General features: G+C 38.4%; 1 protein-coding gene across 4 annotated transcripts; it reads left to right on the top strand.

Annotated features, from left to right (window-relative positions):
- Nucleotides 1-311: 311 nt before the first annotated feature.
- On the top strand, nucleotides 312-27,073 carry LOC139950481 (MORN repeat-containing protein 1-like). Of its 4 annotated transcripts, XM_071949173.1 has the most exons (14): nucleotides 312-389; nucleotides 4,008-4,079; nucleotides 4,458-4,664; nucleotides 6,483-6,573; nucleotides 8,541-8,628; nucleotides 9,895-9,991; nucleotides 10,772-11,000; nucleotides 13,180-13,340; nucleotides 15,193-15,333; nucleotides 17,272-17,399; nucleotides 20,325-20,478; nucleotides 21,309-21,353; nucleotides 24,238-24,336; nucleotides 26,213-27,073. In XM_071949173.1, exons 1-14 carry the CDS (start codon nucleotides 326-328, stop codon nucleotides 26,380-26,382), a joined length of 1,746 nt encoding a protein of 581 aa, XP_071805274.1. In that variant the 5' UTR covers nucleotides 312-325; the 3' UTR covers nucleotides 26,383-27,073. The 4 variants fall into 4 exon arrangements, with proteins under 4 accessions (XP_071805274.1, XP_071805278.1, XP_071805275.1 ...); XM_071949177.1 differs by lacking the exon at nucleotides 21,309-21,353 and having other exon boundaries at nucleotides 24,250-24,336; XM_071949174.1 differs by lacking the exon at nucleotides 21,309-21,353.
- The last annotated feature ends 227 nt before the right edge of the window (nucleotides 27,074-27,300 follow it).

Here is a 27,300-nt window from a genome sequence, read left to right as displayed (position 1 = left end):
TCACCGCGGTCAGTCACTCTCACCTCGCTCAAGTGATTAGCGACAATATTTAACCGCCATTTTAAAATAAATTTTCATATGTTAGTTTTATTCAATGTATACATTGACATCAAGGACTAAAGCAACAAACGGTTTCAAAATTAATACTTTGCCAGCTCTTGTTTTTTTACAAAATTAATCAAATTGCCCCCCCCCCGCCCCTCTGGTTGTCAAGGATCACTCTTTCCGAACACTATGTATTCTACCCTCTGATTGGACGTCTTGTCCATTATCGACCAATCACTTTTGACGTTGTGGGAGACGTTGGAGCTGTCTGTGTTATAAAATGGCGTCGAAAGTGTCGAAGGGACAGCGATACATCGGCGAAACTAAAAATCAACTCAGAGATGGTTTGTATAATTGTTGCAATTATGCCGTATCAAAGACATTTGAAGAGGCTTTTACAGTTTCTTTGGCCGTATTTTATGAACCATACGTTGATGTATGGTGTAGCCCACCAACAAGGGACAGTTGAGCTGGTATAATGGCTCCGCTTTTAACACCGGTCGGTATCATCTCTGGATGGATGGCTCCGCTTTTAACATCGCAGTGATGAGACCGATGTTAAAAGCGGAGCCATTAACAGCTCAACAAGGTGGGCTAGTAGTAGTATAAGTATCCTGCCAGCCACCACTTTTTCCCATCTCATTCGATTCTGATGTCCGATCGAGGATGATTTATCCCGTGTTAATATTATAATAAATAGTCACGCAGTTTCTGTTGTGAATGGGTGGGCATGGGTTTGGGTTTGTGACAGTGATGAGACCGATGTTAAAAGCGGAGCCATTACAGCTCAACAATGTGGGCTAGGGTTACTCCTAATACTATTTCGTCTCCCGTAACCTCATAGAGGGCCATCTGTCACGCGTTTAAAGGAACACGTTGCCTTGGATCGGACGAGTTGGTCTATAAAAAAGCGTTTGTAACCGTTTGTTATAAAATGAATACAATGATCCACACAAGTTTGCCTCGAAATTGCGTGGTTTTCCTTTTACTGTGCGAACTAACACGGTCGGCCATTTATGGGAGTCAAAAATTTGACTCCCATAAATGGCCAAACCGTGTTAGTCGACGAGGTTTAAGGAAAACCGTGCAATTTCGAGGCATGTTTGTAGGTATGTGACAATCCTGTGCATTGCAGTATATTTGTATGGGCCGCGGCGTCCGTAGCGTCCGTGTCACCTTCAATCGTTTTTGGATAGATCACGTCCGAGTATTGCTTTTGTTGACACTTCGTTATGAGGTTTTATTTTAATCGTACCCGGTCGATTTTTTTTTTACACATAGAGGACATATTCAGCTTTAACCTCGTCCCCAAATTTTCTGGACGCGACATCATAAAGTTTTGAAAAAAAATTACTATAAAAAAAAAGTTTGATCTTGTTCGTCAAAACCGTTGATGAATTACTAAAAAGGTGAGTGGATCGCTTATTAAACCCCAAGAAGTGATTGATGTACTTGTTTTCTACCTTTTGGCCAAATTTGAAGAAGATTGAGTTTTAAGCAGTCACCTTTTTGAGATTTACAAACGCCGATGTCATCCCGAGAATTGTAACGTGAAAGGTCAATAGATGGAATTTTCAGTCCGATAAAACATCTGTTTAAACCCAATAAACATCGACAAAATACACAAATTTTAGGTTTAATATGTGGTTTTATGTGTCAACAAGTCATTTTTCACATTATATTTGCAAACTTAGCTTTGATAATGCTGATGATTGATGATTTAAAAGCCTACCCTGCTCACCAAATTTATGAATGAAACTGTCTATGCAGGTCACATGACTGGTATGAAGCGCTCTGATTGGCTGATGCTCAGTGTTTACAAAACATAGCTATCTTACTTTCGTTTTTCATGGCCCTTTTTTAAAGGTTACCAGTCCAGTATCAGTGATTAACTTCTTAAATATTATTTTGATTTGATCCAGGATAATAAATTCCTGTAGACCTAAGAGTAAGGGCTAAAAAGAGAAAAACTTCCACGATTTTAAGTAGTTCCTTGTAAAATAATTTTATTATTATTGATATTAATTTTTTTTTTGGTCACCTGATTTTGGAAAGTTTATCATATTGTTTATTAGTTTATCAAAAAGGGTAGGATGTGTTACACACATTTACAAAAATTGTAATATGATATATAGTATAGCCATTTACAGGGATGTGATTGCTCTGTTTTAAAATGGAATTTCGGGGGGGGGGGGGTTGCCCTAAAAAAAGAAACTCTGTTTTTGTTTATGCCCACACCCAATTTTTTATTTCTTTCTTTTCTTTTTGGAAAAAATTCTGAAAGTTATATGGATTAACCATATTGCTCATTCAGTCCTAAAAGACATCCTCATAGAAACCATTGTTGGGCGTAAGATTAGCCACTCCTGGTACGATGAACACACAGCTTCAAAGACAACCTTCTAAGGGAAAGTGGAAAAGCTGAAAACAAGAAAGGGAAATGGTTATTGTTACAGGATTGGGTACTGGTCAGTAGATGAAACATATGAGGATGCAATAGATTATGACGTCACTAAGTTTGCTCTGGCTGCAGACTTTGTTTGTGACGACTTGGTTATCTGCTAAGAAACTAACCTCTGAGCATTGTGTTGATTATTTCTACATGTAGTAAGCTTTTATTTTGATGTCCTTGTTTGCCATTATTTGCACTCTAAGAGATTGTGAATGAGGACACTTTTGTAATGCATTGATTTTTGTACACATGGAATTTTTATTTATTTTTTTTTTTTCTTTTCCTGTCTTAACACAAACAGATATACTCCCCAACACCTGCCCCAAATTAACAAACCATTGTCTTGGCCTTATTGAGCATTGTTTTAGCTTTACAATGACACAAAGTTTGTTAAAAAGGACCCCAAAATAAGAAAGCTACGGACTTTGGGCTTCGGCTTGAAAATTGCCCGAAAATGGGTCTGCGCGGTCACAGCTCAAATCCTTTGCCCTATATAGTTTACCATTAAGACGATGGCCGCAATTATCCCAAATTCACGCCACTTAAATGGCCATAACTTTTTTTTTAAGAGTCATAGAGCAAAGTTCTTTGCATCATTGGAAAGCTATTGGTAAGGGCTTTCCAGTGATACTAAACTTATAAGCTCTTCTGCAACTTCAATTTTTTTGTCACATACCTAATGTTTGTGTGGATTATTGTATTCTACTTTTACAGCATCTTTCTACCCATATGCATATTATAACAAACGCTTTTCAAAAACCAACTCGACCCATCCAAGGCAACGTGTTCCTTTGACAACCCATGACCCATGGTATGATGGTTCAATGAATTTTGGAATCAGAAATCTCTCTTTTTTTTTTTTTTTTGGATCTTGCCAAAATTAGGCTCTATGTGTCCTTTGATATATCAATGTGTAATCTTGCGACCAGAGAATCCACTCCACAATCTAAAAAATTGTTAAAAATGATAAATTCTTACCGTAATTTCAGATTCCCTATCTACCGTAATTTCAGATTCCCTATCTACGTGTTACTCCTCTGCCAACAATAATTGAAAATTACCCGACCTTGTTTTGCGAGAATGCGTCACGAGAGGGCGGGTACGATTCATGATTTGTGTACAAAACATACACGGAACCACGAAGCTCGCACATGGTACCAGTATAGAGTATGTACACGGCTGTGTTCTCAATCCAATAGTTAAACTGCAGGACTTGCAATTGCATTTAAAAAGGTGTGGGTTCGAATCCCCTAGACTAACTGCTGATTTTACAATGACTAGAACTACGTCTAGTTACTGAACCACAATTTGTTGATTATTGTGCAACTCATAATCATAGATGTTAGACCGATGTTGGTATGAGAGAGATTGGCTTTTGCCAGCATGGCGTTGATACCCCCCTGTTGGAGTTTGCCAAGTACCCTTGATTGTTGATGGGAACTCATCTCGACAAACATGACAAAAAAATAAAATCAGCACTTGAGTAATTGATTCTGTCTCACCTTTGCAGGATATGGAATCTATAAATATCCCAATCGATTCTTTCGCTATGAAGGAGATTGGAAGGAAGGAAAGAAGCACGGTAGGTACATAAATAACCTGACATCCTAGTTCACATTAAAGGCAGTAGATACTATTGGTAATTGTCAAAGACTGTTCTTCACTCTTTGTGTATCTCAACATTATGCATAAAATAACAAACCTGTGAAAATTTGAGCTCAATCGGTCGTCGAAGTTGGGAGATAATGAAAGAAAAAGCACCCTTGTCTCATGAAGTTGTGTACTTTCAGATGCTTGGTTTCGAGACCTCAAACTCTAAATTTGAGATTTCGAAATCAAATTCGTGGCAAATTACTTCTTTCTCGAAAACTACTCCACTTCAGAGGGAGCCGTTTCTCATTATGTTTTATACTACCGGTACCAACCTCTCCCTATAATAAGTCACTGTTGTCTATTTCAGGTCATGGCAAGTTGGTCATGGCAGACGGGAGTTACTATGAGGGAGAGTTCATCCATGGAGAGATAGAAGGTCACGGTTACAGGAAGTGGTCGTCAGGGGTCACCTACTCTGGCCAATTCTCGGATGGAGAGATGAATGGCCATGGAGTCATGACATACTCTGATGGCACCGTGTATGAAGGAGAGTTTCTAAGCAACAAACGAGAAGGTACTTTTTTACTTAAAATGTATGAGTGGCTTCGGTTTGGATCGAAAGCTAAGGCCATCTATCCTACTCATTATAATAGTGGCTTCTTATATAGAGCACATATAGAGCACATCACTCTGTGAAGCTCCTGGCGCTGTAACATACAGGAATCGTGTGAGGTATGTGGTGGTATGTGGTTTATAGCACCATGTAATTGTTTCGAGGTGCTGTGCTGCGTTCTTTACCTGCACTGCACAACACACACGACCAACAGCTTCATGGACGAAGGACGAAGCATTATGGTTAAGCGTCTTGCTTTTAAACACTGGACACCTTTGGTAATTGTCAAAGACCAGTCTTGTTACATAGTGTATCTCAAGACATCCAAATTTGATCTCAATTGGTCCTTGAGGTGAGATAATAATGGAAGACAAAAGCACCATTAGTCACACGAAGTTATGTGCTTCCAGATGCTTGATTTCGAGACCTCAAAATCAAATTCTGAGGTCTTGATTTTTAGTAAACCATCAGAATAGCGTTACTTCCCCCTCGGAGGTCACTATCCTTTACATGTTTGCCTCCCTTCATACCGCAATGTCTGAGTCTTGGTCTAGGACTTGGACATTCACACAGTCTCAATAAGTATTTTAAATTATTGTATTTTTGGTTTGCGGTAACACCATGTGTGTATCTACTTGCCAGGTAGAGTTTGTTTTAGAGAACTGTCTTGCTTTATTCTACTACCGCGGAGTAGATAATCGGAGGTTCGGGAGACTTCTCAGTTCTGAAAAGAACTGTCCTGCTTTTTAACTATTACCTGGGTGGATGGTATAGAAAATAGGCTTTAGCTTATAGGATATTCTAGAAAATACTACTATAGAAAATACTACTTTAGCTTATAGGATCGTGATTAACTGTACTACCGCGGAGTCAGTTCTTAAACTGGTCTCAACGTTTCGACTAGCTTACTCTAGTCATCGTCGAGCACTTGGTTCTTTTACATGCGTTACACAACACATGGGACCAACGGCTTTACGTCCCATCGGAAGGAAGAAGCAATGGTTACATGTAAGTGTCTTGCTTAAAGAAACAAGTGTCACGGCTGGGCATTCAAACCCATACTCTGCTGATCAGAAACACCAGAGTTTGAATTTGGTGCTCTTAACCGCTCAGCCACCACACTTCCACTTGTGTCCTTAAGCAAGACACTTAACCATTGCTTCGTCCTTCGGATGGGACGTAAAGCTGTTGGTGCCATGTGTTGTGTAACCCAGTGCATTTATTGAAAAGAGAAGGGGTTCACCCCGGTGTTCCTGGATGTGGCTATCCAATGTGCTGTAGCACCTTGTTAACCCTTATAAGGTGCTGCATAATTGGGTCTCAGAATTCATCACTTCAACCTATCTTTCTAAAAGTTTGTTTATATACACTGTGCCTTGAGTACCTTGTTGGTAGATACGTGTGCTATATAAGACTGATAATAATAATATCGAAGTCTTATATAGGGTACGTATCAACCAAACAAGGTACTGAGTGTATACAAACTTTCAGAGTGATAGGTAATTGCAGTGATGAATTTTGACATGTTTGAGACCCAATTATTTAGCACCTTATAAGTTTACAAGGTGCTACAGTGCATTCAGCAGCCAGCCAAGAACACCGGGGCGAACCCCACTGGTTAAGTGTCTTGCTTAAGGACACAACTGTCACGGCTGGGGATTCAAACCCACACTCTGCTGATCAGAAACACCAGAGTTTGAATTTGGTGCTCTTAACCGCTCGGCCACGACACTTCAATACTTATATTATAATTCTTTTTGTGCACTTTCATTTCGCTAGGCCATGGTATTTTGAAGCAGTCAGATGGTGCAGTTTATGAAGGTTCATTCCACAATGACAAGAAACATGGTGAAGGTTCCCAGAAGTATCTGTAAGTCAATTTGCTATTCAAGTCACTGTCATCTTTCAGCAGCTGTTTCAGGATGTTGCTTATTCTGTTCTTATTGCTCTCTTAAAGGCAGTGGACACTATTGGTAATTACTCAAAATTATTTTTAGCTTAAAACCTTACTTGGTTATGAGTAGTGGGGAGAGAATGATAGTAAAAAATGTTGTGAGAAACGGCTCCCTCTGAAGTAACGTAGTAGTTTTCCACAAATTTGATTTTGAGACGTCAGAGTTAGATATTGACTTCTCGAAATCAAGCATCTGAAAGCACACAACTTCGTGTGACAAGGTGTGTTTTTTTCTTTCATTGTTATCTCGTTACTTCGACGAACGATTGAGCTCAAATTTTCACAGGTTTGTTATTTTATGCATATGTTGAGATACACCAAGTGAGAAGAATGGTCTTTGACAATTACCAATAGTGTCCAGGGGTGGATTTCACAAAGCATTAGGACTAGTCTTATCTCAAGTTAGGACCAGTTACTCGTCCTAACTTAGGACTACCCATGCAATTTGTATATCTCTTAGGACTACCCATGCAGTTAGGACTAGTCCTAACTCTTTGTGTAATCGACCCCAGTGCCTTTAAACTATCCCTGTGGTATTATATCTGTACTCCCTTGATTCTTAGGTGATTTTTTTAATCCTTTACATACAAAAGCAGGTTGTTCCAAAATATCAAAAGCGGCCCGTACATGTGGCTGATGTGCATACCAAAATGCCAAAGTGGTCACAGAGCTATATAGATGTTAAATTTGCATCGGGGATAAAGAATATTAATTTTGGTTTTCACCCTTACAGCGATGTGTGTTAGCACTGTATACTCAGTACTTTCCTGAGTCCTGTGAAAAAAAAATTCCACAGGCATATTACTCGAGTGGGATTGCAAGGGTCGTAGATTTGAATCCCACCCGAGTAATATGCCTGTGATAATTTTTCACAGGACTCGGGAAGTACTGAGTATATAAGTGCTAACACACATCGGTGTATGGGTAAAAACCAAGATTAATATTCTTTATCCCCGATGCAAATTATCATCTTTTGTATCGTTGCGGTACTCGCTGCCAAAACATAGGATTCAAACTGCCTCTAGCTACAACCTCGGTAGGCTAGTTGGTAAGACACTGCTCTAGAATTGCAAGGGTCGTGGGTTCGAATCCCACCCGAGTAATATGCCTGTGATAATTTTTTACAGGTCTCGGGAAGTACTGAGTATATAGTGCTAACACACATCGGTGTATGGGTAAAAACCAAAATTAATATGGTCACAGAGCATTACCAATTACTGGCTGTATTGGCTGCATGATTTCACCTGCTCCTAATCAACCTAAAAAAGGTTTGAAACTTACATGTTTCTCAACTAAAGCTGTTATCTATATATCTAAAACCTAACAAAGTCTATGTTGCAACTTGTTTTGAGCATGTAAATTCAGATGAGGTAGGTTCAAATCTCTGTCTTATCAATTGGTTTGTACCCATACACCCCAAATTATTTTTTTTTCTTTTTTTGAGAAAAGAACAAGTTAAGATTGGTTATTGTCAAAGACCAGTCTTCTCACTTGGTGTATCGCAACAGATGCAAAAAACAACAAACTTGTGAAAATTTTATCTCAATTGGTCGTCGAAGTTGCGAGATAACTATGAAAGAAAAAACACCTTTGTCACATGAAGTTGTGTGCTTTCAGATGCTTGATTTCGAGGCCTCAAAATCTTATTCTGAGGTCTTGAAATCAAATTTTTTGAAAATTATTTCTTTCTTGAAAACTACATCACTTCAGAGGGAGCTGTTTCTCACAATGTTTTATACTATCAACCTCTCCCCATTACTCGTTACCAAGTAAGGTCTTATGCTAATAATTGTTTTGAGTAATTACCAACTGTGTCCAATGCCTTTAACAAACACACATGCATGGCATCTAATAAGACCTTTTGCTTGGGGCTTTTCTTACAGTAATGGTGATTTGTATATTGGTGATTGGATCCAAGGAGCTAGGCAAGGAAGTGGTGAACTCAGATGTGCTACATCTACCATTTATGATGTGAGTAAGAAATCTGTCTTATAATAATAAATAATGTTGAACCTTTCTAGTGCGCCATGTCTGTCAATGATGGAACTTGTGGTGCAAAAATCAAGAACTCTGCTAATACACAATGACACAAGACAACCAGAAGTTTGAAGGCTACTGTTTCCTAAATAGATATGTTTTGAGATGAGTTTTGAATTTGGAACAAGTATCTGCTTTTCTGAGTTGAAGTGGGACGCTGTTCTAAAGAGATGGCCCGGCATGTGAAAAACAGCGATCACTCCAGGAGTGAAGGCAACGTGGAACGTTCAGGAGCAGGTTGTTTGAGGAACGAAGTTTCTAACGTTCAAAAGTCACGATGTTTTCTAGTAATAAAACTAACTCTCAAACAGGATTGTGGCTTGTAGCTACCTGTATAATTGAGTTTGATGAAGAAATCAGTCAGTTTAAGTTTGGGAGGAGATCGAACCTCAAATAGGGCAGGGATTACGAGTCACAGAGACAAAAGGCAAGGTTGAAACCACTGGGCCAGCCAGAATGCCTTGTGAATGTATAGGTGTGTGATGAGTAGCCAATGTCACACAGTTAAAGCCATTATACACTTTCGGAACAGAAAACAAACAAAAAAATCACAGATTTACAAATAACTTACAGGGTTTACAGAAGGTAATGGTGAAAGACTTCTCTTGAAATATTATTCCATGAAATGCTTTTCTTTTTGAGATATCATTAAAACAATTATCAATTCTCGATAGCGAGAATTACGGATTTGTTTAAAACACATGTCATGACATGGCGAAACTTGCGGAAACAAGGGTGGGTTTTCCCGTTATTGTCTCCCGACTCCGATGACCGATTGAGCCTAAATTTTCACAGGTTTTTCACTGTGTAAGTTTAATGTAAATCTAGGGGCATTGTGTTTTGTTAGAGTAACTATAAATATAAATATGAATAGTATTTGTTTTGTGTTACAAAAAGTACCCGAATCCTTTGAAAGCTCAAATAAACCAAGAAGATGTATGTGCCCAGACACTGACTCACTAGTAGCTAACTCTAACAATTAGAATAGTCTAAAACATGCCTTTATTGTTGTGGATCTTTGAATTCTTATAGGCTTTATAATTCTGTTTTTTAATTTGACCATTACTAATGCCACGTTCAGTGTCCTAGATAATGTCAACATGATTGTGGTGCTATATAAGTGTTGGTATTATTATTGTTATTATTAAGCTACTTCAATTATGAGCATCTTGATAATGATAGCAATATTTTATATTGCAGGGTCAATGGAGGAATGATCTGTACAATGGAGAAGGCACTATGATCCACTGTTCAGGCGTGACATACGAAGGGATGTGGATTAATGGCAGACCAGCAGGTATTATACAAATAATTTATGTTTGTGAGTGAAGTGTTGCAAATATTTTCACGAGTTGAAAGATGGAATGTTCTTCGTGTTATGGGTGGTTTGAGTAGTAGCAATTGACAGTATTAAAATAGCGCCCTCACAGGGCTTCCTTAGCCATTGTTATGGCTCGCAGTATTCGGAAGAGATCAAGTTCTTGGAGGTTGCGTTTCGGAGGTGTTTTTTTTGTATGCACCTGGAAGCACACAAAGTAATGCAACAAGGGTGTTTTTTTCTTTCATTATTCTCTTGTAAATTTGATGAGAATCAGAGGTGTCCAGTGTCCTTGGGGGAGGGGGGGGGGTGTGGTCGATTTGACATGGAATTACCCTACATGTATACTTATGAAAATTTCAAGTTGTTGTTAGTAGGAGTAACTGGCAGTGCAGTGGTGAGTGATTTGAGGAGTAACAGGCAGGGTGGATGTGGGTGATTCGAAGAGTAAAGCCTGGTACATACTTCCTGCGAATGTGAATGCAATAGGAATGTTGACGTCACAATTTCGCAACGAAAAATTCGCAGCAATTCTGCTCAACTCACTTGCGCATATCGCTGCGAAAGGAGGGTTGTGACGTCAAATTCACGTCAAATTCGCTTCGCATTCTCATTTGCATGAAGTATGAACCGGGCTTGACAGGCAGTGCGGTCGTGTGCGGTTTTAGGAGTAACAGGCAATACTGTTATAAAGGGCAGTTTGAAAGCTACAGGGATAACACTCACCATCTGATTTATATTATGTTTTCTCTCTCACAGTGGAAGCATCCCAGATTGTGGTTACAGGTGACGTTGAGTTAGACATGTACCAAGGCACATCCTTCAGTCTAGATGTTGAGATACGATCAGAAACAGGACAAGTTGTCAGACAAGAGAATGGTCATGTATTACAGATCACTGCTGGCTTTAGACACTACACACCCAGCCAAACATCACCACTCTTTGATCTAATTGAAGACATGGAGGAGAAACCTTTACCAACACCATAGTGAGTATAAGTAGTTGTGTAATTCCACTTAGGAACGGTACAGAATTGGTAAGAAAAGAAAATCGTGAAGATCACAGATTTACATAAAACTTACACGAATGATGATGATAATAGAAAACATCCCATGAAATATTTCTGTCTGAAATGTCATATTTGATAAGAAATAAATAATCTAATTTCGCTTTTGGAGTTTATCGCTCAGTGAGCGTTTTATTTTTTTGTTTTGGCATTGATGCAATGCAAAATGGGTAATCGGTTTTTCACTGTTTTTCCGTGACCCAGATTGCCAAACGATCTCAAACTTCTACAGGTTTGTCAGTTTATGTATATGGTGGATTACATAAAGTGTTTACACTGCCAGCAACTGTTTTGTTAGCAAAACCAATTCTGTAATGTTCCTTTAACATACATGTAATCATCCTTGTTGCATTCTACCTTGGCGAACAACATGAATGTTTGCAAACTTATACAAATTGTCTTGAATATTTAATGTGCATTACTCAGGACCTACAATTTATCATTTGAATGAAACCTGTGACCGAGTGAATGAAAATTACACAGTATTTCTTACTGACGTCATATATTTATGAAACATGTAGGATATGACCGCATAGTGTCATCCAGCATTGTGTTTCGTTGCAAAAGTCGTTCATTTCTGTTTAAATGTGTGAATGACATGTGCAGGTAAGTAGCTCAGCACGATGAGCAATAACATAGTAATGTCATGCGAGAGACAGGTCTACATGGCTTAAACTCAACTTGGTTTCAAACAAAATTATTGAAAAACAGATTGTTTCTAATAAGTGTTTGTTTGTTTACTTGGTTACAAATGTGTTGATTTTTATAAAGCATTCAGAAGTACCCAGGACAGTTAATCCACTTTGATTGGTCGAGAGAAGGTCACATGACCAAGTTTAAATGTTTAATGTAAACAAAATCACACAGTCTGTTTACACCTGACCTGACGAAATAGAGTCAAAGAAGGCACTTTCAGATTGTTGCGCAGAGCTCTCAAATTTCAGGGCCCCAAAAGGCATTTTTAATTTGACTTACACATAGTATACAAATATTGACTGCTACGAGTGCTATGGTTAAAACTATGACTCCCGAGGTGATCCCCGGAGGGTTCTATTTTCCCTCGGCTTCGTCTCGGGGAAAATAGAACGCTCCAGGGATCATGCTTCATAGCATTCAACACATGCAGAGAAAAACAGAGTTGACATGGTTGAGGTTAGGTGAGGGTAAACGGTCGGATTTTGTTCTGAACTTTTAAAGGGTTTTTAAAGGAACACGTTGCCTTGGATCGGACGAGTTGGTCAAAACAAAAGTGTTTGTAACCGTTTTTTATAAAATGCATATGGTTGGAAAGATGTTTTAAAAGTAGAATACAATGATCCACACAAGTTTGCCTCGAAATTGCGTGGTTTTCCTTCTACTGTGCGAACTAACATGGTCGGCCATTTATGGGAGTCAAAATTTTGACCCCCATAAATGGCCGACGTGTTAGTCGACGAGGTAAAAGGAAAACCACGCAATTTCGAGGCATGTTTGTGTGGATCATTGTATTCTACTTTTACAACATCTTTCTACCCATATGCATTTTATAAAAAACGGTTACAAACGCTTTTCAAAGACCAACTCGACCGATCCAAGGCAACGTGTTCCTTTAATAAAAAGGTATTTAGAAATGGGAATAAAGGAAATGTGACTCAGTGGTGACCCTGCCGCTGCCGGTCGGGTTTGAAGCGACAGTTTAGACCTCAATATGGATAGGTTTGTGGTAACACCATGTAATGACTATCTCTCTAAATGAGTTGGGGTGGTTCTGAAAAGAACCGTTGGTTTCAACTCAACGTTTCGATCAGTATGCTCTGATCGTCTTCTGGAGAAGACCTCTTTGCTCCTCTTTTATTCTCTTACTTCAGTTCTATGTCAAAACATAGAGAATTCAATTCAATTCAATTCAATAAAACGTTTATTCCATACTCTTGTTGAAAGAAAAACAATTGTGAGAATTAAACAGTGCATAGAAATTTAACAAATCTACCGGTAAAGTGCATTAAATTATACAAAACAATATAGTCTAAAAGCAAATAATAAATTAAAAAAAGGACCGCTTTCTTGAGTCTATGGTCAATGTTTCTATTCACTTCAATATTCTCCATGTCCATTTCTGCAGTGGTTATGATGTGGTAGCTTACCCATTGACAGAATATAGTTACATTGAAGAGAAGTATAACCTGGATGGATTCATCCCTAAACCATCAACAGCACTAACAGAAGTCACGACCATTGAAGTCTCCATCCCTGAAGAACCAGTACATATACCACAGATTGAAGGTAATTCAGTAATGCGCTAATTTCAGTAACATTCCATAGTATGTGTGTGTGGGCATGTCTACTATTGATAACCAAGGTCTTTAACAAAAGGGATCTGGGAAAAAGTTGCACCGGGGACAGTCCTCGGTAGATTTTTTGTACAAAACCGATGGGGACTTCTGAAAAATAAACTATGTCCAAACAATGGGAGAACAAAGAGAAGTCCACGGTCTGCACCATAAACATGCCTACGTGTGTGTGTGTAGCAGTTATTGCGTAGCTGACATTGTCAGTTCCGCTTCTGCCGTTTCGACTGTTTTCCAGTCAGCTCCGTTCATTCCTCCTTGGACAGAAGTCTTGGGTATTCCCAACCAAGCTGTGCTGTGGACTACTGTCTTAAGGGCTCGGTTGCTGAGCACCACTGGTAGAGTGATACGAGGGCGTCCTCGCCAGACGTTTACACCAGGTTCCGATCGGAAGTACTCATCTACGAATAGTTGAGCGGGTACATCTGGCGGGAGCCTCAAGACATGTCCGAAGAGTCTATTCCATAGACATTGGATTTTTTCATTTTTCTTGTTCTTTGCACCGCTGGAGGACAACCAAGAGGGAACTTTTTTTTATTGTAGCAAGCGACTATGAGCGCTTTTGTGGATACCGGTGCTAAAGAAGACGTAATTTTTGTAGTTATTATTAATTGTGTGGTAGAAAACTGTCTTCCTCTGGGCATTATTCATTTTTATAAATCATGCTTTGTATATTCCAAAGCAGTAACATCTCAAATGTCCACATACATGTGTAGGCCTTCCATTCTGTTTTACCTTAATCCATCTGAGATCACCATGTGTTTTTGTATCATAACTTCTATACACACAGTCATTTAATTTTGCTGAATATTCAAACAGTTTTTTTGTTCTCAGTTAAAACATCTGAAAGACTTATATTGAAATCCTGTTGATTTTGTCTTAGAAATGATGTGTTTAAACTGTCAACATGGGAAAATATTACTGAAGGGCATGACTTTACAGAGACCTTTAGGATTCAACAAGTTATTTGTACCCGCTCTAAAAGTTGAACTGTTTGGGCACACACTAGTATCAGTTTTGAATCATCACTATTCCTATTTTATTTTGTATAAAACTATCCAATAGAACTATCCAATAGAACTATCCAATAGAACTATCCAATAGAACTATCCAATAGAACTATCCAAAAGAACTATCCAATAGAACTATCCAATAGAACTATCCAATAGAACTATCCAATAGAACTATCCAATAGAACTATCCAATAGAACTATCCAATAGAACTATCCAATAGAACTATCCAACAGAACTATCCAATAGAACTATCCAATAGAACTATCCAATATGAAAGCTTTCGCGCTTTGCGCTCAGAGTTTATTTTTTCTTCTCAAAAGCCTATCACTTCCCTGTAAACAGAAAATGTTGTTTTATTGACACACACAAAGTAATAGTGCAATACAAGCATTCATATCAGCATTTACATCAGGCCCTTTTTCCTATGGTTGCAAAGCGCCTACAGAAGATGCGACAACAAATTCAAACTCAAGATGTTCCAATGTAAAGTAAAAAAAAAAACCTGAAAAAACAATCAAGTGTTTCTGTATAAATGAGTCTAAGCAGTTTCTTGAACTTTCCAATTGTACATTACGTACATATGTAATGGTCGTTCCATACAATTGGAGCAGCAGCAATAAAACGCATGTGAAGCTTTAGAGACGAAAGTGTATTTTACTTAAAATAACATTAAGTGTATAAAAATTAAAGTATACAATTTCTTGGTTTAAAAAAATACTATTTCTGATCCCCCCCTACATCCCTACACCCCTCCGATCAATCAAATCCTACAGTAATTAACCCAGTAAGTGAACCGACTGAGGGAAGCAGCAAAGTGGATCAGGTTAAAGCAGTAGAAGAGAGTACGAGTGAAGAACCTCAAACCATAGAATCAGCAACCCAGGCTGGGAATGAACCTACTGAACTTGCTCCAGGTATGTCATTAATGTAAACAATCATGGCTGAGTGGTCTAGGGCACCAGACTTAAGTGCTGGGCCCAATTTCATAGAGCAGCTTAGCGGCCAATTGTGTGCTTACTTTGCGTTCTCCATTTCATAGCGCTGCTAACCGTAAGCACATGAAAAGGCGTGCTTAAAGTCCAGTGCTAAATGCATAAAAAAAAATGACGTCACAATACAAATCAATGGTGAAGCCGCAATTGTCCACCTAATTTTTCAGCTAACCATGTGAATATGCTTGCATCTTAGCGATTTTTTTCTGCTACAGTAAGCACTAAAATTTGCTTACCAGTAAGCAGTAATATGAAATTGGGCCCAGGTTTTACCAGAGCTGACTTGGGTCCTGATCATGGCACTTGTGTTGTGTCCTTGGATAAGATACTTTACCATTACTTCTTTTTAAAGCCATAGGTCCCATGTGTTGTGGTTTGCCTGTAAAAGAACATGGTACACTTATATCGTTCAGAAGAAGAGTTTGCCCCATTGGTCTGGCATGATTGGCTGCAGTTTGCTCCTTGTATGGTATAATATATAACAACTGATGTGGTTATACACCTTTGAGTAACAATACTATAGGCTTATAAAAACACAGGACTCAAGCTCTGGTGTTTCTAATCAGTAGAGTGTGGGTTCTCGAGCCCCAGTCACAGACCCTTGTGTCCTTAAGCAAGACACTTAACCATTGCTTCGTCCTTAGGATTGGATGTAAAGCAGTTGTTCCCGTGTGTTGTGTGACCCATGTAAAAGAACCTCTAAAAGAGAAAGGGGTTCCCCCGGTTTCCTTGATGTGGCTGCTGAATTCGCCGCGTAGCACCTGGTAGACCCTTATAAGGTGCTACATAATTGGGTCTCGGAATTCATAACTTCAATAACCTATCTTACTGTAAAATGTATACTTAGCGCCTTGAGTGCCTTGTTGGTATAGGTGTCTAAGACTTTAATATTTTTTATATAAACAATCGTGGTCTAGTGCACCAGACTCAAGTTCAGGTGTTACCAGAGTGTGATTTGGGTACTTGATCATGGCACTTGTGTTGTGTCCTTGACCTTGAATAGACACCTAACCATAGATTCTTTGTCTTGTCTTACAGATGGGATGCTAAGCCATACATGTAGGTCCCATGTGTTGTGTAATGCCTGTAAAAGAACATGGTACATACACTAATATATCGTGCAGAAGAAGAGTTTGCCCCATTGATCTGGCATGGTTAGCTGCAGATTGCCCCTTGTATGGTGTAATATAAATGTGTCTCATAATATAGAGGTGGCCTTTACCCAAGGAGGAAATGCCGTAGTGCCCTTGACCTTTAAAAAAAACAAAGCATCGAGCCTGTACAACTGATGTGGTTCTACACCCTTGAGACCGAGACCCTGACATCTGAGAACGAGACCAGCCCTGACAAGACCGACTTCGCCCTTCCTTCTGAGACTGAGACTTTCGAGACCAAGATTTTTGCAGTCTAAAGGCCCGGTCCACCTGCAGCGATAACGAGAACGATAACGACGCCAAGAGAACGCATTCTATTGGTTGAATGAGCAAGTGCGTATTCTGCATGGAGCAATTCAACCAATAGAACGCGTTCTAAAGGCCCGGTCCACCTGCAGCGATAATGAGAACGATAACGACGCCAAGAGAACGCATTCTATTGGTTGAATGAGCAAGTGCGTATTCTGCGTGGGGCAATTCAACCAATAAAACGCGTTCTCATTGCGTCGTGATCGTTATCGTGCTCATTATCGCTGCAGTGGGACCGGGCTTTAAGACCGAGATCAAGACCAAGACAGCATAAAAAGTTCTTGAGGCGGTCTCGAGGCCGAGACCAGGTCTCGAGACCTATGACACTGCTTCAGAGCTGTGTACTTTGATCAGCATTGCTAAGATAACACATTGATCTTGTGTTGATTGTTTATAGCAACAGCAGGTGAGGGTTCTATAGCAGCTGACCAGCAGCCTCCAGCCATGGCAGAGCTTACAGATGAGACACCAGTACCTCCAGCTATTAATAATCAAAAGACAGAGAATGGATGTACCTCATTCAAGGTAAGACAACGACCAAAAATGCTAACACCTCTTACGTTCAGGTAGCAACTTTTCCTCAGATCAGCTGATTTCCTCGTTTTTTTAAGTCTCAGTTTTACCATTCACACTTTAAAAATACTAAACAAAATCATTTCAATTTTGTAGTTTCCTCTTTTTTTGGTGAGGTTATAGTTACATGCTTGTTACTCTTATCTTAACTCATCAGAAGAGTATGACTTCCAAAAGATCAAAATGGCGACAAAGAGTAGAACTTGTATTTCTGATAATTTACAAGTAGTCCTCACTCTAGGAAACTCAAGACCGGTTTAAAGTCGGTGGCGCGATGGCCGCGCGATGGAAATCTCGATGCGCGATCCTAACACACACAGTTTATGGTGATCGCTAACTGTGCTTTTTTATGATCGCGCGTCAATATTTCCATCGCGCGAAAATCGCACAGCCATCGCGCGACCGAGGATAACTCGGCCTTTACACAAACTGTTTCTGACCTCAAAGAAACAGTTTTTTTCAAATTTTTCTTTCTCTACTCTTTCCTTTCTCTTTTAAACATGATATTTGTCAGGCTGTTATGTGTAAATATCTTAAGTTCTGATCAATTCTGAATTAGTTTCTTCAGCGAGGGAAACTGCACTAGCAAAGATAGCTTGATTGCTTCATCCTTAAAGGCACGGGACACCTTTGCTAATTGTCAAAGACCAGTATTCCCAACATGCATATTGGTGTATCTCAACATAACGCATAAAATAACAAACCTGTGAAAATTTGAACTGAATTATTTGTCGAAGTTGCAAGAGAATAATGGAAGAAAAAAACACCCTCGTCGCACACGTTGTGTGCTTTCAGATGCTTTGAGTTTGAGACCTCAGTTGAGGTCTCAAATTCACTTAAAATATTTCAGAGAAAAATATGTGACTTCAGAGGGAGCTGTTTCTTACAATGGTTTACACTATCAACAGCTCGACCATTGCTCGTTACCAAGTAAGTTTTTTGCTAATAATTATTTTGAGTAGTTACCAATAGTGTCCAGTGCCTTTAATGATCACTTAAAGTCTTGATAAGAACTATAATATTATTAGGTTTGATCATACCTAGGTCTTTCTTCTCCAGCTATATGTCTCCAACAATCTTCATTTTAGAAGAATGCATCTATTTTAAATTGTTGTATTTAGTTGTAGATGTAGCATTAATGTGACTAACTACAACTTGTTTAAACCTGTAGGACCTGATCCTTCCTGGTATCTCACCATCTTACATTCCCAACAATGCATCACCGGTCATAAAGGAGGATTCTGACCCAAGTTTGTCAGATCAAAGGACTGCAACTAAAAAAACCAAAACAAGTGGCAAAGGAAATAAACGAGTCGAAGGTTTGAACCATTAACTATTGACCAGGGGTTAAATATGTTATATTTTAACCTGGATCAACGCTAAACCAGGTTAAAGAGCAATTTAATCCAAGAGCAATTTAATCCGTTTTTAGTTTGTTTGAGTTCAAGTGACCCTAACATGTTCAAACCTGGAATCAATTTCAATCATTACTTGTTTGCACAGGTTTTCTCTCATTCAACCATCTGGAAAGTTCCATACTGTGTCATCATTTAATGACAACCAGTGGGACACTTTTTTTTTACACTAAAGTTGACAGCAATTCATGTTCTTTTTTGTCAAGAAATGATAGCTGGAGAAGGTTTAACCTTCTTCAATTTTTTTTTGTATACTAGTTCATCATCTAAGTGTATGGAAAACCAAAATATAGTTTTGTTGTCCACCATTTTAAAACCACCCACCAACACCTCAGAAGTACATTCATCTTAGGTTGCCATCCTTCGCTAACACTGGCAGCGCACAACTCAAAATTGTTGGCGAACGTGTGGAAACGTTGGCAATGTTTGAGCGAGTAGATTGCACCCCAGATTCCTGACTGCTTACTGTTGAAGCTGCAACCTGCAGAGCCCAGGTTCCTGACTGCTAACTGAAGCTGTTTTATTGCGCACTATTTGCCAACATTGTGTGCTAGCTTTCAGCGCCTAACTTTCTCATTGTTGCTATAGCTTTCTCATACTGCTACTAAACCCCTTCTTTTTAGCTGTTTACTGTAAGTGCATATAGAAGGTTTGTATTCAAGATTTGTTTGTAATGGTTTAGTGGTATCTTGTTACATATTCAGGGTCGTAGACCTTGCGCAACTTTGCTATAAATCACCCAGAAGCGTTCTATTTTGCCACTTCATTATCTTGACATGGTTTTCAAGCGGATGAGGGAGCATATACTGTCATTCATCCTCAATTTTGAACAGTTGTAACTGTTGTACATGTATCTTGTCATTAGTGTACCATGTTGGATGTACTTGAAGATCCATTATGACGTTTTGATTTTGTTTTTAATCTACATGTATAATTCTGTTTAAATTCACAAACTGAAATGTCGGATACTAATGACGTGTTTGTTAATACTTACGTAGAGGTTTGTTCCGCAAATTATGCAGAAATATGTATTTGACACTAGCAATAATTATAAGCCTTTTTGAGGTATGGCGGACGTGATACACGCGCTTCACACGCCGCGACTGATGCCACACTCACCATGTTGGTGGTCATTAGGTTTACCTGTAAACACCGCGTCGCCTAAAATGCGCACTTCTATGGTCAATACGCACAAATTTACCACAACTTTACAGTGTGGTAGCATTGTGTCCGCCATACCTCAAAAAGGCTTGTTGTCCTGCAGGAAACAAGGACTCATGCTAGCTGTGTAGGACAAGTAGTTTGCTCTGAGTTTCAATGCAGTCACTCATCACAGCTCTCCCATTGATAAACAAGCCGCCAAAATCATATACAAGCTTCTTACACTCCACTTTGCCTAAATTCACCCCTAGCCCATGTTTTGCCATCTTCCCCCTACCCCTTCCCTTACCCCCCTTAATAGGGATTGGTACTGCCTGGAGCACCCCTTGGCTATCGTCCATTCAATGTTCTTGATATTATGATGGAGGAAGAAGCCCGAACCAAATCACGTAATTCTAAAACAGCAGGGCTTGCTCAGCAATTACGACTTGGCGCTAAGCTTGGAAAGAACGTAGGTAAAGTAAAACACCTCCAACTGTTCATTTTATACACAATGATACTTCTGTCTTGGACCTGATTGTTTGCACCTTGTATACGTGAGTAACTCTCCTCAAATCTGTTATCCTTAGTGATCCTGCTAAGCTACTTTTATGTATCTGACACTGAATAAGTAACTTTCTTTTTTCCCAAGCATGATATTCTTCCTGCTTTAATCTGATTTCCAATATTTCTTCCTTAGTTCTGTAGAAAATCAATAAGATTATTATTAATAGTCTGAAAAAAGCCTAACGTCTGACCGTAAGTCAGCAAAATATATTTTTTAAATCAGTTGATATAGTGACAAAGCACTTGTGTAATTTTCAAACTTTGATAGCAAGTAGCGTTTCCCATTGGCTATTGAACTGAGCGAGGTTTGACTTGATGATTGAGGCTAAATTTATCAATCCCTCAAACTCTGATACATAGAAGTCAAGGAACAAGCTCAAGATCGTTGTTGAATTAGTATTTTCTTAATGGCAAATCTTCACAGCGAGGTGGCAATATTGGCGAAAAATTTGCCACGTGGCAATATTGGCAAGAATTAGCCAGGTGGCAACATTGGCAAAAATATAAGAACTTAAAAACTTAATATTATTAAATGTATAGGCAAAAACGAGCGAGGCAGTGCCTGTAGGTGGCCCACCTCAAAACTGAATAAGCAAGAGAAACAAGGATTTGTAAAAAACGTTGTGTACGTATACATGTAGCATTGAGCAATAGGCTATCAAAAATGTCTTGATATTTTGTTATTATTGGTTATAAAACCTTGTGCTAACTTTCAATTGATTGCTTTCAATGGATACAGTGAGCCTACGCCCTGTGCCCCAAACAACTCAACAGTCACATTCCGGTATCAATTCCAATTATTTTGCATGAACAAATTTAAGTGGAATGACTTGAGATTACAAACAAATTATGCTGCATCATCGCATGCCTTGCTTAAACCAGTGCGGTAAAGGGTTAACAAAGCTTGGAGCATTTACTACATAAATAAAAACCTGAGTTTCCTAACTGTCATTGTTTAGCTTTCATACTCATTTCATAAAAGAAGTTTGCATTTTTACCTTTTGCAGTTGCATGCACTACCCTAACTGCAAAAGCCAATATGACTGTATGTTTATGGTGGTTGAAATCACTTTGTTTGCACCACAAATTGCTCATCCATTATTTTATTAAAGTTAAAAGGCGTTTATTTATGCATAACAAACAGCAGCTTGTTCCTTGTGATGTGAGCTTTTTTAAGGGACATGTTGCCTTGGATCGGGCGAGTTGGTCTATGAAAAGCACTTAAAACCATTTGTTAATAAAATGCATGGTTACAAAGATGTTTGTAGAATATAACATCCACACAAATATGCCTCGAAATTGCAAGGTTTTCCTTGTACGTCGTGAACAAACACGGCACGCCATTTTGTAGAGTCAAGTTTTTTAAAAGGAAAACCACGCAATTTCAAGGCATTTTTTTGTGGATCGTTATACTCTACTTTTAAAACAGTACCTTTCTAACCATATCGATTTGATAAACAAATGGCTTCAAACGTTTTAATGTTTAATGGACCAACTCGACCGATCCAAGGCACTTTGAATGATGAAATATCATTTGCTGCAGTAGCTTTGCAGTCACTTTGCACCCCCCCCCCCCACCTGCTGAGTTGCATATTGTTCTTGTGCAGCCTTTTAATTTGTATAAATGAAGGATTTGTTTTATCACATTGTGTCTAAGCTACATGTATGCTGGTGTGTGTGTATACAACTTGTACCATGGGTCAGTTCTAGTTTTCAACATTGTCATAGTTGTTCCTCCTTGTAAGTTACTACTCAAATTAAATAAAAGGGTCTGATGGGTACCTATTGTAGGGTACAAAACACAATGTCCACAGATTTACGTTAAACTCACACAGTTTGAAGATAATGCTGGTAGAAAGCTTCCCGAAAATAGTTTGAAATTGCTTTACTCATTTCTCAAAAACTACAGCACCTTAGAAAGTAATATTTTAAGGGAAGCTTTCTACCATCATAATCTTCAAACTGTGTGTGTAGATCTGTGGACATTGTGTTTAAATTTGTGCTACAATAAGTACCCAAATCCTATCAAAGTATTAAAACTGACAAATTTCCAACCACTCTCGGGAAGTTCGTAGACTGTCTGAAAGCTCTGATAAAGTAGAAGACTTTGGACTGATCTTGAACGTTCATTACAAGTTGCATGTGATTATGCATGGTTGCCATGTACGTTTCTATAGTACTTGAATTCCTGTTTGATACATTCTTGAGTTTAATACAATATATATTTTGCTTTTTATTTGATATGATTTTGTTTTATTTTGCATGCATCACCTTAATGCCTCAATTATTTCTAAATCATGGATGCTGGTAAGGATTATGGTTGACTGATTCTTTGCACAGCTTACATATCATCAGCATTCCACTCACTTTTATACACATCTGTTACATTTTTAAAAAAAAGAAGACATTTGCTGTGACATCACAACTTCCTCATTAGCATAAGCATTTCACACGTTTACATTTTCATCGTTATTACTCTAGATTATATTTACAGAAAGCACATCCAAATTCACTGCACACCATTTTAGTTAAAACAAATTTAGTTAAAGGAACATTACAGAGTTGGTTTTGGTAACAAAACAGTTGCTGGCAGTGTAAGCACTTTATGTAATCCACCATATACATAAACTGAAAAACCTGTAGAAGTTTGAGATCGATCGGCCATCTGGGTCACGAGAGAATAGTGAAAAACAGATTACACATTTTGCATGACATCGACGAAACTAGATTATTAATTTCTCACCAAATATGACATTTCAGTCATAAATATTTCAAGGGATGTTTTCTACCATCATCAATATCACCATGTAAGTTTGAAAAAAATCTGTGATCTTCACGATTTTGTTTTTTACCAATTCTGTAACGTTCCTTTAATTCAAGCATTGAATGATTGTCACTTTGTTTAAAAGAAAAGCAAAACAATCTTGATATGTAAAAACACAATGGTTTTCTTTATTTTACTTTTCCACATGGAAGTTATCCCTCCTAACTTAAACACTTATTTTAAAAATTAGTTTATTCCTACAATTATAACAGCAAATACAAATTATTCTCAGAGATGTACCATTAGCATCTAACCAACCAACAAAACATCACCTCAACACTCATGTACTTCCTGAAAAAATGAACTGCAATGGATAGCCTTTTAACGACCTTTCACATAACTAGACTCAAACAAACTTAGTTGTAGTGTAGTGTATTTTTCATACTTTAAATTGTACAACCATGTAACTGTTGCAGCTGATCATCTGGGCCCAATTTCATAGAGCTGCTAAGCACAACAATTTGCTTAGCATGACATTTTTTTCCTTGATGAAAACAAGATTACCAACCAAATTTCCACGTGATTTTCAGAATAAGCAAACAACAGCTGAGTACAAGTAAAAAGCAGTATGCAACAAATGGAAATTTGGTTGGTAACGGTGTTTTTTTTTATCAAGGAAGAAGTTTCATACTAGGCAAATTTTTGTGCTTAGCAGCTCTATGAACTTGTGCCCCGATGTTTTCATTTCTGCCATGTCATTGAAAATTGAAGAACACACAAAAGCGTTGCAGTTCCTAGAACAATGCTGGAAATTACCACTGTTTTGTTGCATTGTTTGATTGTAATGTCATCAGAGGGCAAATGTTAATCCTTGAACTGTATTTTGCCTTAATCATATGAATAGATGAACTACCAGATGCAAACATGTTAGAGAAGAGGGACCCCAAGGCATATAAGATCAAGAGAGAAAAGATGTATGGAGATGAACGATTTGCAAGACCAGGTAAGAATTAAAGGCACAGTCGACACCTTTGGTAATTGTTTCATTTTATTTTTCATTTCATTTCAGATACATTTATTTCATGTCAATATCAATCAATACAGTGTAATAACATTGTTCAGAAAACATATAATAACTTGTACTAAGGAAAACTTAATCCAGTTAATGAACAATAACAAGAAAATAATTTGACGCTAACATGTAGGAAAAAGAAGAAGCAAAAGCTTTTTTTCCCTCTTCCCTAAAGACAAGGACAAATTACACAAAAACGAACACTAACAAACAAAAGGGACATGGACATTATGCATGAGTGAGACTGGGCAATAGATAAAATATTTACTAAAAAATGTTGTGTTTTTAAATAAAAGAGATATAAATAATTAATAAGTTGTGTATAAATCAATAAAAATCTTCTTAAGCTTTTTAAGAAAAGAAAAAACACTGACTGACTGTTTAAGATCTGCATTAAGGATATTCCAGTAAAAGACCCCTTTATGAAACACACTCTTTTTAAAAAACTCCGTTCTACTTAGTTTCACAAAAAGATTCCCTTTGGCTAAACCAGGGTCTGATGAGAGTGAACTGAAGCACTAGCAAAAAAGACCAGTCTTCTTATCACTTGGTGTATTTCAACATATGCACAAAATAACAAAATTGGTCGTCGAAGTTGGGAGAGGATAATGGAAGAAAAAACACCCTTGTCAAATGAAGTTGTGTTTTTTCAGATGCTTGATTTAGGGACCTCAAAATCTAATTCAGAGGTCTCAAAATCAAATTTGTGGAAAATTACTTTTTTCTCACAGTGTTTAATTATTTATACTAATCAATAATTGAGTAATGTGTCAAGTGCCTTTAAACCCACATATCAAAAACATACAATTGTAACCTAAACTTGTTATTTTCTTTGGACCACCCCCTAAAAATCATTCTTCTTTATAAACTTTCAAAGTATACATTAATTGAATGTGTATTTTGTGGCCTATAAGGTATTTACCCACTCGTATATGCCGGAGTCTGTCAAACTCGTCACTACATATACAAATCCCCCCCCCTGCAGCGGCACCGGACCTTCACCTTCACTTTTTTACTTCATCCTACCCTCGTTACTTCATCCAACCCCATATCATCACCTTTCGGATAAATTCCGTTACATTTGTTTCCATTCCAATAGATCTCATTTCCTACTTGCAATGATTAAGTATCTGCCAGCAATGTGTAAAGCCCAGTTCATCTTTCCTGCGAATGTGAATGCGATACGATTGTTGACGTCACAATATCGCAACGAGTAATTCGCAGGGGTTGAGTTGTGCTTAACTCACTTGCAAATATCACTGCGAAAACAGAGTTGTGACGTCAAATTCACGTCAAATTCGCTTCGCATTTGCATTTGCAGGACATATGAACCAGGGTTAAGTGTGCATCAATTCTTAAAGGCAGTGGACACTATTGGTAATAATTGTCAAAGACTAGCCTTCACAGTTGGTGTCTCAACATATGCATAAAATAACAAACCTGTGAAAATTTGAGCTCAATAGGTCATCGAACTTGCGAGATAATAATGAAAGAAAAAAACACCCTTGTCACATGAACTTGTGTGTGTTTAGATGGTTGATTTCGAGACCTCAAGTTCTAAATCTGAGGTCTCGAAATCAAGTTCGTGGAAAATTACTTCTTTCTCCAAAACTATGTCACTTCAGAGGGAGCCGTTTCTCACAATGTTTTATACCATCAACCTCTCCCCATTACTCGTCACCAAGAAAGGTTTTATGCTGATAATTATTTTGAGTAATTACCAATAGTGTCCACTGCCTTTAAGTAAAAAAAAAACCAAATGTCTCTAATCATCTCATATATCTGTTTCTTTTGTTTCCCTGTTAAGCTGAATATGTGATAATGGTGAATGATGTAACAGATCCACCCTTCCTGGATAAGCGTCTACCTACCTCGTACTGTCTGGTGAGAATACAGCACCCAAAGAAGTCCAAGAAAGCCAAGACTCCCTCCACCAAAGGGTCCAAACCTGGCTCCAGAGGTTCATCACATGACTAAACGGAATCCAATCAGAACAATCGGAAGAAAACATGGATTAATGTTCAAGTGGCTAGACTGCAGGACTTGCAATCACAAGGTCGTGGGTTCGAATCCCCCAGCTAACCACTGATTCCACAATGACTAGAATAAATATTGTCGTCTAGTTAATGAATCACAATTTCTTGATTTGTGTAATTCATAACCAAAGAGAGAGATTGGCTGTTGCCAGGTTGGTGTTTATATCCCTTTGTGGGAGTTTGCTGAGTTCCCTTGATGGGAAGGTCATTCACTCAAACAAAAAACGATCGTAGAAGCTAAAGCTTTCGAAGCGTTATTCTTTAATCAGCAAGCCAATGAATGTCTTCTGTTAATAGAAATAATGATAATCGCAGTTCTCTTGTAGTGCACTTGTCCAAGCTAGAGCAAGGCTCGTACAGCGTTTTTGTTTATAAGGTCGTTCAGCATACTAACCTCCAATTTCCTCAGCTACCTGGGCCCAATTCAATGGCTCTGCTTACCGCCGAATTCTGGGCTTACGATCACAATTCCCCGCTTATGTGCAAGCGCCGAATTTCTGCGCTAGCCTTGTAAGCATAGAATGCCTAGTAACGCGGAGTGTGACGTGCAGAAGCCAAAATTCGCCGCTAATCTGTGAAATACGCTTGCCGTAAGCACAGAATTCCCTGCTTCCATTCTGTGCTTACGGTAAGCAGAGCCATGAAATTGGGCCCTGGTGGGGAGCATAACATTCCCAAGTTGCTTAAATTTGTGCTAATAAAGGGGTTAATCCATCACAATACTATATCCTTGCGGATGTTAAGAGATACAATTACCGTAAGTGCCATGACAGGGATTCGAACCCACACCTCGATGATTCAGCCATCAGAACTTGAGTCAATGCAGTAGACCACTCGGCTCAGAAAAGTATGTGGTCAG

This window comes from Asterias amurensis, chromosome 18 (assembly GCF_032118995.1).
Source record: "Asterias amurensis chromosome 18, ASM3211899v1".
In the NCBI taxonomy this organism is placed as follows: Eukaryota; Metazoa; Echinodermata; class Asteroidea; order Forcipulatida; family Asteriidae; genus Asterias; species Asterias amurensis.
The sequence above is the reverse complement of the archived record's forward strand: the minus strand, read 5'-3'. Positions and strand labels throughout refer to the sequence as shown.

Excerpts from the sequence above, each read along its gene's own strand:
- LOC139950481 (XM_071949173.1), top strand. The coding sequence starts at position 326 with ATGGCGTCGAAAGTGTCGAAGGGACAGCGATACATCGGCGAAACTAAA. Across the intron at positions 20,479-21,308 it reads TAAGCTTGGAAAGAACGTAG|TGAGCCTACGCCCTGTGCCC; the intron begins GTAAAGTAAAAC and ends CAATGGATACAG. Across the intron at positions 24,337-26,212 it reads TGAACGATTTGCAAGACCAG|CTGAATATGTGATAATGGTG; the intron begins GTAAGAATTAAA and ends TTCCCTGTTAAG.